Consider the following 13,010-nt stretch of genomic DNA (forward strand, 5'->3'; position numbering starts at 1 on the left):
ACGGAAACAATTGGATATTGTTGAAATTATTGCAAAATATAGGAATTATTGCGAAATATCGGAATTATTTATAAATCGGTAGCATAAAAAGGCAAAATAAAATTATTTTGCACACATTTTTTTCGGCATCGATTTCATTATCAATCAGTTGTTTCGCCTATCAGTGTTTTGAACAAGTCTATCAGTCAGCAATAAACACCCACATCAGTGAGAAACTTTTTACTTTATTTACAGATAGAACTAGTGAGTGAAATGGCGCAGTATGACTAACCAATAAGTTAATGGGTATTCGAGTTTGGGGCAGACAAGACCCGGCCATTGAAGTGATTATTGATAAAGCGAGTACATGGTATTCCACAGGATCAGTAGTACGCCTCGCACTCCATCTGGCGACGCCATTGTGTCCAGTCCGCACAGCCCACCATCTCCGCACTGGCCACGAATCCTCGGCCGGCGGCGCAGCTGAGCAGCAGAGGTGTGGCACCTGGGCTGGGGCACAGGTAGAATCGATTGGGATCCGGCGCGGCCCAGGGCGATGGCACAATGCCGGGGGTGGTGGTAGTGCTGTCACAGCCAGCTGACAACTGGGCGGCCACCTGCTCCTCCGTGGGCCGGCAGGCTGGCCAGTGGCCGTAGGGCACACAGCCCAGATAACCGAGACCGCTGAAAAATCCCCGACCCGGCGGACACTCCAGCTGCAGCGGTTGTCCGCCATCGCCATCGGAGCACACGTAGAATATGTTGGGGTCCGGATCTCCCCACATGTCCGTGGCATGTCTGCATGTTGCATTCGTGGTTGTGTCCGGGCTGGCGGCGGTGGCAGCCATGCACTCCTGCAGCAGCTGCAGCATGGTCGGGATCAGGATCGGCAGCAGCATCCAGGGGGAGTGACTCCATTTATTTTTCATAAATAATTTCATCACGAACAGCCAACGGAGCATTTATTATTATGACACACAAAGTTCCGTTCGCTCACTGTCCGAATGTCTGATTTTTCGTTTCTTTTCCTTGTTTTTTTCTTTTTTATTATTTTGAACTGCAAACTGCAGTTCTGGCAGTTCGCTGGTAAATTCAGATATTTTTTATTTTCACACACTTCTCATCATTTGGCCATAAGCTGGGTTCGTTAATAAATTTATGTGTGTGCTGCTGGCTGGTGAAAAACTCGACTCGACTGATTGATGTCGTCGCCATTGTCTTTCGCTTTTATAGCCATGCTCATTGCAATGACTTTCCATGTTCCCTGCAAACCTTATCGCAGCTATTTTTACAGTCATTTTTCATCGGGCATGGGGCACCGTTCATCGGGCATCGGGTTTTTCGGGCATTTTTCTATATATTTTAGTTGAAAGTGACGTCGTCGCTCTCTTTTGGCAGCATTTTGTTGATTAGATAAGACGCACTGGTTTAAAGTTGTATGCTCTCGGTCGATAAGTTCTGGAAATCAATGGCACGAGCGAAGAAGATTTCCATCAGGAGCTGGGCCAAAAAATTCCCTACTCTCAACGTTCGATTGTTAGAAATTCCCTTTGCCGAACTTGGCCGAGTGAATCAGAGTGCCATTAATGTGTTGGACTACCGAAAACGAGCAGAGCACCGAGACACACATGCACATCGCTTATCTAGGCGATAGCAGAGACATTAATTGCCTTTCAAATGAAGTCAAATTGGAAATTATTGCTGCCGAAATCAGTTGAAAATTTAATTACGCTCCACTGGCGCAGAGATAATGGAGCATTTGCGAATGGCTTCAGTAGTACTCAGTCGCAGCCCCAGCTGCTGTCAAAAGTTCTAATTGATTTGGCTTAGAGCGCTCAAATGGAGGAGCTGGCACAGCTGCCGCCGGCTAAGAAGTCACTTTGCGGCCAGGACACGAAGCCCATAACCTGCTGAAACAAAAAAAAAACCAAAAAAAAAAAAGGAAAAACTTCTTAGCCGTTTTTGTTGTGGAGTCACGTTGTCAATTCAACTTCCTTACTTGCTCGCTTCTCCACTTTTTGCACTCTATTTACGCGAGCGCCAAGTTTAAATAGGCAAACTTCGTGGAGTTCTGCCAAAGTTGACAATATAATCGACATAAATTCCAATAGGCTTGCTATCGATGTGGGCTTCCACTGGCAGGGAATTCAATTAAAAGTTTCCCAGACGTGAGCAGCACCAGGTGACACTGAGAACCCAACATTTGGCACCAAGGCGCCATGTCACACCGAAATCAAAGTTACTTCGGGTTCCTGGAACTGCTCATCGCCAACCAACCACTTGAGACGTGGTATCTGCCACAGGCAGTACAGCAAATTAAGCCAAGAGTTCGCCATTATCTGCATAAGAAAAACAGCCGAGATAAGCGATGTGGCCAAGACCAGAAGCCAAAACAGAAAACAGAACGTTCATCATCGGAAGTGTCAACAAGTCAATGGCAATGGCAATGATAGTCCCGTCCCGATAAGTTGCCCGATTGGATAGAATGTTATAAAAACCCACTCGGTGGCCATCCAATCGTTTAGTCTGCGTTACATTTTTGAATCGAAAAGAAGCTGATAAAGGATTCGCCATGCTGAAAGGTAAACACATCCTTAGGAACAATCTAATCAACTGTTGTGACTTGCGTAAAGTGAAACGCATGGAATATTTAGAGATACTTGCATAGCACATTTCCCAGAATTATGAACATGATAATCTTAATCACTTGGATATTCGCTGATCCCTATGCAGGACTCATCATATTCTTTGGCCTCCTGGCTCTGTGCTACGCCGCCTCCGTGGGCAGCGCCAGCAATGCCACCGAAGTGTGCCAGTCGGAGGACGAGCTGTGGGGCGGCGCGGACATTAGGAAGTTCTACTTCTGCCTGGACGGCCAGGTGATAACCGACGAGTGCGACTCGGGTTACTATTTCGTGAACAACGCCACCATCTGCGGCTGCCTGCCCTCCGACCTGATGAAGCCCTCCTGCGTGAACCTGGACACCACGGTGCCCGACTGCACCGGAGACAGCAAGCTGCGGCCCCAGGCCGCCGACGATGTGTCCAGCTTCTATCTGTGCACCAGCGACGGTGCCAAGGAGCTGCCCTGCCCGGATGGCAAGGCGTTCGTCGACCAGGATGGCTATCTGGGATGCTTCGCGTGGTCCCAGTGGCGCACGTTGCGCAACTGCGTCGATGACTGATGGTGACATGGGTGGCGTTTTAATTATAGTTCTTCCAGCGCTATCCACTGGCCGCGATTAAAAGTGTCCGAATTGAAATGTTATTAACTTTAAATTGATTGGAATATAATTGATAAATGAGCGGCGGTCGAGTGGCGCTGATATGATAAGCGGTGACACATATTGAAACCCACAAATTGAACTGCTGCGACATTTCCGGGCTCCCATTCAGTATGGTATGGCATAAATCTTGACTTTCCCCTCGCGAAGCGCAAAATTACAGGGCGTTGGGAAAAAGAGCAAACATTTTCAAGAAAATTCCAATCGCATGTGTGCGAGATGGGGATTGCTGTCGCAGCGCAAAACAATTGTCGCCGCAAACTTTTGCGCAAAACAAACAGCGTCGAGTGGGGGACAAATTACAGGGGCCAGTGACAAGGAGCAGGGAGCAAGGACCAACTGCAGGACATGCTCCTGGTTTCCCGAACACATGTTCGTCTGGCGAGAGGTCCTTGGTGGCAGTTCTCCACATCGGGGCTAAAAATGAGTTTAAAGTTCGATGCCGAACCGCATTAATCTTGTGCTGTGTGTGCTGTGTGGTGTGTGCGAAATGGTGCAACATGAAACCAAAAGTTGCCAATGATTGCGTCAGATGCCCCAAAGGGAGTCACGTGAACGCTGAAAGCAGAAAGCAGATCTAGTGGGTTTCCAAGTGATCCATCCACCAGCTTTTGTTCCTTGCCCTTGTTGTTTTTCCGCCACGAGAACTGCAACTCCCAGCCCTTTGATCACTCGCAGCGATTGCACATCCCCGACTAGGTAATAAATGTCTGAGTGGGCAGGCAGCGAGGGCCAAGTGTCACTGACACGGAACTACAGTCGGGTGTGTGTAGTCCGGAATGGGGCTTCTCCTGCTGCTCAGCCACCCAAAATGAGTTAGTCAGGAAATTGCATTATTTGTCTTTGGCCGTTGCGGGCAAAAACCGTACAATGATGGCGAATGCAGAAAGAGGAGCCTCTGTGTGTGTGTGTGTGGATGCGGACAATGCCGTGCCGCAGCATCGCCATCCTCCCATGGGGGGCACACTAACTAGTGTGGAAACTGCCCCCCATCCTCACCTCACTCCCTCTCTCTCTGCCTTCCCGCTGCTCGTTTTGCTGCCTCGCCAGCCACTTTAAAATGGCGTGGCTATCTCCGGACTCCGGCCGTCACACATGCGAGTTTTCAAACGCTCCAAAGTCACAGCAATCTTTCTGCTCCATTTCCGCCCACTCTGCAGCTGTTGCTGCCACCACATTTTAGATTCCTGCTGCTGCCTTCCAACTTCTCCAGCTCCTCCAACTGCTTCAGCTGCTCCTGCCACTGCCGCTGTTGTTGCATTTTAATTGCATGGATGCCTGGGCCGTTCGGACCATTAATCCTGCACAAGTTTTGCGCAAAAATTGCGAGAAGGGATTTTTAAAGTCACAACTGTCGTATGTTATCAGCAAACCCAGGGAGAATAGCTCCAACACCAGAGGGTTCACACTCGGAGAAAAATTAATTTGATCGCTTACTAACTATCTGTCGCGCTTTACATAAATAATTAAAAATAGTTCAGGCGTCTTTCTAGTTATTTGATTCGTATTATAAACATTTTACCAATGCGATATATTTTTAAATTTGTTATTATTATTGTTATTATTATTATTTTGCCTGTTGACTAGTAGAATGCCTTCTGTAGTTTTCGAGCTGAGAACTCGGGCCTGTAGTTTAGAGTCCGTCTTGTTGCACAGAGCCAGTGCCGCAGTGGTGCTTGGATTTAATTGAGTTTACAATTGTTTTGTGGCCACTATTCGCCGCTCTTCAGCTGCCAGCTGCCAGCGGCCTGTGAACTCTGACCCCTGGCTGACGTGTTGTTACTTTAATTAAGTTTGCTGCGCTGCTTCGCATAAATTACGTCGACAACAGGGCGCATACGCAATGCGCTCGTAGTTTTCTTTTCGACTCTTTGCACCGCTTACTTCCGTTCAGTTGGCCATTGTACAAGTCATTTTCCGTCGAATGGGCATAATTGGCATTTTTGGAGTCGCAGGCCTCTGTGGTGACAGTCAATGGGCAGCCCCCGACTTCCTTCAATTTGCACCCCCTTCTGCGGCTTCCGTTGAATGATTTTTCAGTGCGCGCATTTTCGCGCTTGAATTGCCGGCGAACAGCAAATGGTATGGGGTCTTTTGGGCTGGAAAAGTTGGCTTAAACTTTTCCACTTGAATGGCAGCGGAAGGTTTTATGCGCCTCGCTTCCACTGTGCCACTGCCAGTGGCAAGGAGAGTGGGTCCTGGTGCTGGGTGGTGCTGGTTTGCTGGTGACTTGTGCCACATTGTGCTGCCGCCGCTGCAGCGGCGCATGAAAGTATGCAGCATAAAATTTGTGCGCGGCAACAAATAAATATTTGACCCCAGCTCCCAGCAGGGTGCAAACCCTCCCCCCTTTCGGCCCCTTCCTTTTTGCCGCTGCCGTTGAATTTATATTTGCACTTAACAACCGGAGCAGCAAAAGGGGGAACAGGAACAGGAACAGGAGCAGCGACAACGACAACGGCAACGACAACGACAACAATGCAACCACAACTCGAAGTTGCCAGCCAGCAACAACAGCAACAGCAATGGCAATAGCAACTACCGCAGCACCACTTTCGAGAGGGAAAAGTTTGTGTGTGGCTTATTTTTCGGTTACAAATCAAATCCAAAATCGCATTAAAATTGCATGCAGCGGAAAAATTGTGCACCCAGCACACAGTACACAGTGCACAGGGTGGAAGGATGTGAGGGGAGGGCAAATAACCGCGTAACCAGAAGCCTTGCCACCATAAGGACCTGCCAGGACCTACTACGAGCTGCTAGGACCTGCGTGAATGGAAATGGTGGTGCTCAGCGGGGTGGTGCTCAAGTGCCACCGCACTGTGGTTGTTGTTGATGTTATTGTTGTTGTGCAAGACATTTGCTCGATTGTTGCTGTTGCCGTTCCAATTGAATTTTTGCGAGACGAAATCACTTCAACGCCTTCGATTTCAATTTCCGCCACATTTCAAATTTGTATTCAGTTATTGCATTTTGCCCGATTCTCCATTCCATTCGTAATCGCTGATTTGGGGTTGGAACTAGTCCTTTACACAGGACTAAGGTTGTTTTGGCGATATTGATCTGCAAAATTGGTTTCGCGCAGATGGTAATTGCATTTTCTTCGGTGACTGCACAAAAATCATATTCAAGTTTTCTATGCCATCGATTACATTTATGGATGACTACAATAGAACAAGTTGTGATTCCTGCTTATGGCCGTTATTAGATGCCAAAGATAGAGTGGCCAAGGATATGGTTTGCTTTTAAGCAGCAGAAAGCCACGTTTTTCCACTCTTGGTCTTCAATTTCTAATTACTCCGTTTTTTTGCTTGTTTTCCGTGCATTTTCTCTATTTTCCATCCCCAAGCTTTGATGCCGCCTCCATTTTCCGTATCTCCGTGTGATTCGATTGCTTTGCGATTGGACACGCACATAGAAAGCCTTTCTCTTTTCTCTTTCCCCTTTTCTTGTGGGGCTATTTCCCTGGAGTTGGCCGCATCTGGTTACGTAAGGCAGTACCTTTTGATGGGCGGCTAACCAGTTACAGCATATCGATGCAAGCCGCCAGTTAACCCTATAAAGCCTAAGGGGCTTAAATAAGTTAAGTTTATGAAAGAGTTTTTGTTGGTATAAAGTACATTTTCCAATATTTAAATTTTTTAATAAAAGTGTTACTAGTTATTATATGTTTCAGCGGTAATCTATTGGGTTAAACAGCCAACTTTGAGAGCTGGCTCTCCATTACGGCGGCTTTTCGTGCATTTATTGCTGCTTCTGCTGCTTTTGCTAGTTCTGGGCGTAGTCCTGTTCCTGCTCCTCCTCCTGCTCCTGCTCCTCCTCCTGCCCCTGCTCCTACTCCCAATCCTCTTCCTGTTGTTTGCTGTCACTCGAGGACGACGCTGTCTGGCTGGCTGAATGGCCAAATGGGCGGCGTGTTGTTGCTGTGGCCCGTGTTGTAATGGTGAGGCATCAATATCTCATTTGTATAACATATCGCAGTCAATATGAGACACGTGTATAAGTATCTAGTTTACTCTGTGGTGGTCTTGGGCCCCAGTCGAGTCGAGGGGTTTTCGGGGTCCGTTGCATGTCATTGTAATGGTATCATGCTGTAACAGATTTCTGTTTACCTTGATTTACATATGAAGCGTGTTGTGGGTTGGATGGCTGGATGGTTGGATGGCTGGGGGGTTGGATGGCTGGGTGGGCGGTTAGGTGGTTAGGTGGGTGGCTGGGTTGGCACACAAGCCGCAGCAGAGCAAACAAACGACACTGCTGCTCACTCCTTTGCTGTGGCACGTAAATAGAAAAGAAAACACTTAAGCATGCACTTAGTCTTTGCGCCTTTCACTTCGTGTCGATGGCGATGGCGATGTCGATGGCGATGTCGATGGCTGTGTCGCTTTGGATCAGGACATAGATGTATATTGGTATATTGGTATGGGTGTGAATAAGCACATGTGTGTGGTGCTGGGTGGGTGGCAGGATGCGGGCGTGTGTGTTGGCTGTGTTGTGTGCTACCAACTGCGATTTATGCAAATTTGTTTGGCTGCTGAGCCAAGCCCGGCTGTCGACTTTTTGTTAACAGTTTCGGTTGCCTCTTTCTTTCCTTCCTTCTTTCTTTCCTTCGGTTCTGGTGTGTCCTGTGCGAGTCCTTTGTGCTGCTGCCCGCCCCTCTTGCCGTGCTTACCCACTAAGCAAATAAAGTTATTTGCATGCGCAAGTAAATCGATTTGTGTATATCAAATTGTGGGGCTTCAAACAAAAAACAAAATGAACGTATAAAAGACACACCACACACACTCGAAGCTGCAAGCTGAAAGCCAAACAAAAGCGGAAAAACAAAGCTTACCGTTTTGCCGCAGCTGCAGCAGGAAGAACGTAAGTGAAATCTGGATCACACGAATCGCTTAATATTGATCGAACACCAATGACCACACACACACACTCCCACACACACCCACTTTCGCTTTAAATTCAAATACAATTAATTAAATGCTGTTGGCCGCTTAAGCGCCGCTTGATTCCAAATTTAATTGGGGCATACAACAAATTTCGCAATTACATTAGGCGGCGGCTGTTGAAAATGTCGGTGCAGTTTTGGGGGCGGAAATAATACCCGAAACTGCCACAAAGCTGGCTACACATTTTGTTTGTCCATTTGAGAGCTTTGCGCTGCGCAGCTAATTAAAAATTATTAAAACTAGCGAGCGAAGTTAAGTCCGTGCAGCTCAACGAGGACCCGACCATGGGAAATTGCCATCATGTCAATTTACCAAATTGCGCAAACAAACAGGGGGCAGCCTGGTTTCCAGTCCCCCTCCCCCCCATTGGAAAGGACACCAAGGACACTCCACCACCCGCACGCACATTTCGTAATTGTTGCACGTATGGTGTATGGCGTATGGCGGCACAGAAAAACAAGAGCAAATCCCCGCCAGCATCAACATGCGAGGCGGCCACCCGAAAGCGGCTTATGTCCTGGCACCACCACCAGCACCACCATCACCACCACGCCCATGTCCTTCGAGCAGCGGGCCACGCATAAATTAAGCACCACTCAACCGGGAAAAATCGAAAAGCGCTTTTTAATTATATTTTCGACAATTTGTTTCAATACTCGCGAAAGCGCGCACGGCGTGTTTTATTTGCGCGGCTTTGTGGGCGGATCCTGCGGTTCGGTCCACTGCCAGTCCTTCCACTTCACGCACCGCCGCTCCCGGTCGTAGAACAGCTCGTTGGCCGGGCAGCGGTGCAACTGGGCGGGCCGATCCTGATCCCGCTCCTCCTTCGATTTCCCACTTTCGCACTGCCAGTAGGCGGTGGGGTCCCAGAAGTGGCGGTAGCTTTGCCCCAGTTCCTCGGGACTGCGACAGCCTGGTTCTCCGTTGTAGTCCCGACCAGACATGGCTGAAAGTGAGAGGACACACATTTAAGGACATTTGGGAACCACACTCTGATTTGACCCAAATAAGTTAAGCCTATCAGCTGTGCAACTAAATAAAGCTTAAGCTGCATAATTGTCTATAAATAAATGTATTTTCAACCATATTTTACAACTTTGTAAGCACGCATTAAAAAAGTGAGTGAAGTCAGAGTGTTTTTCCACACTCGTACCATCACGCATATATTTTTTAAAATAAATAATTTATTATCAATAAACAAAGAGAAAAGTGTGGAGACAAATGTGTTTACTTTGTTTTAAGTGCTTTAGTTTAATGCCCGCACAAACACAGTTAACCATTCAGCTAAAAAAGTTCATATTTCCCACTCTTTTTCTCATTTTCTGGAAAGTGTGCAATTTTATTTACGAATTAAGTAAAATTTCCATTATTTGACTGCCTGACATTACAGCAAACATATTTATCTGTGCAAAGTCTTTGTGCTTATCTTACGCGCGCTAGTTAGTAACTAAGTTATTTGTCAAATAAATGAACTAAACATTTACTTTTACTAGACATTGCCTGACATTCTTCTTTAAAAAGAGGACTTCACATTACTGCATATTTGATTCATTTTGAAAAAGCGTGGAATGTTAAATCTCCAATTCTAGGCAGCAACTTCGGGTTGACTGGGCGGCTGGACTGTGGGAGACCACACCCACTCGGACCAAGGAACACAGGCCTTGGCGGAATCCAGCCAGGCGGAGGCAATGGGACACTGGGCGAGGGCGGCGGGAACGCCCTGGGTGGAGCACACCCAGTAGGAGCTCTTCAGATAGAAGTGGGCATAGAGCGCCACCTCCACTTCCTCGGCCGTTTGGCAGCCCGGCTGACCAGTGGGCTTGGCCACAGCAGCGCCGCTGCAGTAGGAGGAGCAGGCAAGGATCAGGAATACAGCGAGCAGAGGCAGGAACTTCATCTTGAACTAGGGGTGGCTTTCGCTGGACTGACCTATGCTAATCGGCGGAACGCTTTTTATACACGCCACGGATAACCGAAATCTTATCGAGCGGAACTGAGGTGTGATGCTGTGGTCGCGATAAGCTCACCTGGCATTAATCCCCCCCAGCAACCCACTCTGTTCTCGCATTTTATGGCGCTGTTTGTTTGCCCAATTGTTGTTTCTTCCGCTCGAGCCGAGCTGGCTAGGAACTGGCCAGGTGGGGGCCAAGTGGGGGCCACATCCACATCCACTTCGGATGGCGGATGGCGACCCATCCCGGCCGAACTGCTTGCATATTCATGACATCAACGGCAGCTGTAAATTATTTTCAGAGATAGCCGAGGCAGGCCGCAAACAAGCGGAGGAGCAACGATGTTGCCTCGCCTGGATACGCTGGCTAATTAATTCAAAACACTGCCTCAAAGGCATTTTTGGGGCTGGGGCCAACAAATTTCACCTGGCTGCGCGCAGGGAGGAGTCCGCCTTAAGCCACATTACGTCCTTCGTCCTGGCGCACTTGAGTAATTGCCACAGTGCACTGCACAGTGCAGTTGGAGTTCGAGTTGGAGTTGGTGTTGGGAAAAGGCCTCGTAGCCGCCCTTCTTGGCCTTTGTTGCTCAGTTTTGCGGATTGGGCTTTTGTTAGTTTTGGGCCATAAATTAAATCGGGTTATTAATGTCTGCCATTAAGTGAAGCCACCGGCAGGAACGGCACTTGGCTGGCTGCAAAATGCCCACTTCCTGCCGCCGTTGTCCTTGCCCCCAGTGATTTATGCTAATTCGTGTGGCATTTGTAGCATTTCCCCGAGTATTTTCAGATTTTCAAAGACAAGGCCATTATTTTGCCAGCGCACGCAGGTAGGACAGTGATTTCAAATTCACCCCACCACTCAAAAGCTGAAACCCAATTATTTGGTCCACTGTCACTGTTCACTTTAAAACATACTTGCAGCGTGATTAAACGGAATGGAAAACAAAGAGCAGGGCTTCAATGCAATTAAATATATTGCGTATACGTCACGTATGCTAAAATTTCATTTCACAATTTTTATACCGCTCCCTTTGATTCTCACTCACTTCTGCTCGCTTCTCTGTTTGGCTGGCTGGCGGAAAATTCTTTTACATGCAAATATTTTGTTGGTTCTCGCACGCACGTCGCCCGAAAGCTTCGAAAACGAGAAATAAAAATTCAATTGAATCGTATTTTTTCGCCGCTTATTGATGTGCTCGGCGGCCTGACAAAGCGTTTGACTGACAACTGTGAAATGAAATAAAATTCTCGCACCAAATGCACGGGCGAGTGCATCAAAAATAGCAAAATGGCAACTTATTGCCAGACAGCGCGCAGCAAAGGGATTGGGTCGCCACCAGTTGACTGGGGAGCACAGGACGAGTGCCCTCCCATATTGATTTATGACAAATGCTTTGGCGGCCCACCGTAAAGGGGGCGTGGCCCGTCAGTCAAAACCGCTTAAATGCCGTCAGAAGCCGCGCGTTAACAATTGCAACTGTAATTGCAACTGGCCATCGGCGCATCATCACACCGCTGCCATAAAAATACTCGCCAAATCTCCGACATCCGGGCACTGAGAGAAATGAGTGTGCCTCGAGTGCAGCTCGTAAAAATGATTCATCCAGATATGCGACTCGCGACACTGAGATATGCGACTAATCGCTCTCGCGGTTCCTGCTCTTGACATTGGCCAGATAAGACGACGACGAGGGGGATCTTGGGGACATGGAGATATATGGCCCCTAAAAATATTTAGCCCCCATCACGTCGCTTGCCTTATTAGCTATGGTGGCTATGCAACGAGCATTACTAGAAATAATTTGTTTATTTTTGGCATTTTAAGTTCAAACAGCTTTATGATTTCTCGGGCATTTGTAGTGACATAAGTTTCTGTCCTATAAAAATAAATAAATAGCTAATTAAGTTTTTGTCTATTCAAATTGCTTCGCCATATTTTATTTTTCGCAAATTAGTTGCTTAAATTATGTTAAAGAGCGTGACAAATTATTTAAGCTGAACAGCCAAAATGACCATCGGATTTTGTAGCTGAGCATAGAAAACTAATAAATTAGCCCGTATTTAATATTCCCATCGAAGCAATTAGTTTAAAATGCAAATGTTTATTATCCCATATACGAGTGAGTTTACATTATTTTGGATATTTTACATTTTTACCCAACTTAAACAGTTTTTTATGAGTCAAAAACTATAAAAGTAAAGAAGAGTAACTACATTTTCATTCATCAGAAAATGACCAATTTAATCGGTGAACCAGTTATAATTATTGTTTTAAGCAGAAGTTTGAGGAATATTTGGGGACCCATTTCTATGGCCAAGGAACCTGGACTTCCTTACTTTCCTAGCACGGCACATATCCAGGAGGACGACTGGGTGGTTCCTGACATGGCTTCCACTCCCAGGCGGTCCACGGCACACAGGCGTTAAGGTCCTGGTCGAATCCGGTGTTGGGCTGGCACTTACGGAGTTGGGCCCGCAAACCGATGTCGTTGCAGAGCCAGTACTTGGTGGGGTCTATACAATAACGCTGGGGGATGTTCAGCTCCACCGGGTTGAGGCATCCCGGCTCGAAGCTGTCGTTGCACATCGATCGGATTCCGGACGGAAGCAGGAGCAGCACCAGGCAGCAGGCGAGTGGCCAGAACGAGGCTAATCGGATATAATCAGCTTTAGTCCTGCGAATTGACAGCGAGGGCATAAACTCACCTTGCGGATGCATGGTGTAAGTGAAAGTGGGTGTTATGCCAGCTGGTGGAGATGCTTTTTATACGAACACTCCAGCCCTTCAAGTGGCCATTCTTATCAATCGCTCTTGATTGATTCGAGTTCGATGCGCTGCTCGAGGTCGTC

General features: G+C 47.5%; 5 protein-coding genes across 6 annotated transcripts; 1 reads left to right on the plus strand and 4 right to left on the minus strand.

The window, feature by feature from the left end:
• Positions 1 to 362: 362 nt before the first annotated feature.
• Positions 363 to 941, minus strand: LOC122621946. Its single transcript, XM_043799981.1, has one exon. It carries the CDS (start codon positions 939 to 941, stop codon positions 363 to 365), a length of 579 nt encoding a protein of 192 aa, XP_043655916.1.
• Positions 942 to 2,519: 1,578 nt separating this feature from the next.
• On the plus strand, positions 2,520 to 3,228 carry LOC122621696. The gene is made up of 2 exons (XM_043799651.1): positions 2,520 to 2,561; positions 2,713 to 3,228. The coding sequence occupies exons 1-2, from the start codon at positions 2,552 to 2,554 to the stop codon at positions 3,162 to 3,164; spliced, it is 462 nt and encodes a 153-aa protein (XP_043655586.1). The 5' UTR covers positions 2,520 to 2,551; the 3' UTR covers positions 3,165 to 3,228.
• A 5,581-nt stretch (positions 3,229 to 8,809) lies between these two features.
• On the minus strand, positions 8,810 to 11,624 carry LOC122620792. Of its 2 annotated transcripts, none has more exons than XM_043798413.1 (2): positions 11,207 to 11,624; positions 8,810 to 9,155 (listed from the first exon to the last, which is right to left on the minus strand). In XM_043798413.1, the coding sequence occupies exon 2, from the start codon at positions 9,151 to 9,153 to the stop codon at positions 8,890 to 8,892; it is 264 nt and encodes an 87-aa protein (XP_043654348.1). In that variant the 5' UTR covers positions 9,154 to 9,155; positions 11,207 to 11,624; the 3' UTR covers positions 8,810 to 8,889. The 2 variants fall into 2 exon arrangements, with proteins under 2 accessions (XP_043654348.1, XP_043654349.1); XM_043798414.1 differs by lacking the exon at positions 11,207 to 11,624 and adding an exon at positions 11,076 to 11,171.
• Positions 9,674 to 10,141, minus strand: LOC122620791. Its single transcript, XM_043798412.1, has one exon. The coding sequence runs from the start codon at positions 10,104 to 10,106 to the stop codon at positions 9,795 to 9,797; it is 312 nt and encodes a 103-aa protein (XP_043654347.1). The 5' UTR covers positions 10,107 to 10,141; the 3' UTR covers positions 9,674 to 9,794.
• An 877-nt stretch (positions 11,625 to 12,501) lies between the features above and the next one.
• Positions 12,502 to 12,902, minus strand: LOC122621833. The gene is made up of 2 exons (XM_043799823.1): positions 12,867 to 12,902; positions 12,502 to 12,809 (listed from the first exon to the last, which is right to left on the minus strand). The coding sequence occupies exons 1-2, from the start codon at positions 12,877 to 12,879 to the stop codon at positions 12,502 to 12,504; spliced, it is 321 nt and encodes a 106-aa protein (XP_043655758.1). The 5' UTR covers positions 12,880 to 12,902.
• Positions 12,903 to 13,010: the final 108 nt, after the last annotated feature.

The sequence above is a fragment of the Drosophila teissieri genome, chromosome 3R, assembly GCF_016746235.2.
Source record: "Drosophila teissieri strain GT53w chromosome 3R, Prin_Dtei_1.1, whole genome shotgun sequence".
Classification (NCBI taxonomy): Eukaryota; Metazoa; Arthropoda; class Insecta; order Diptera; family Drosophilidae; genus Drosophila; species Drosophila teissieri.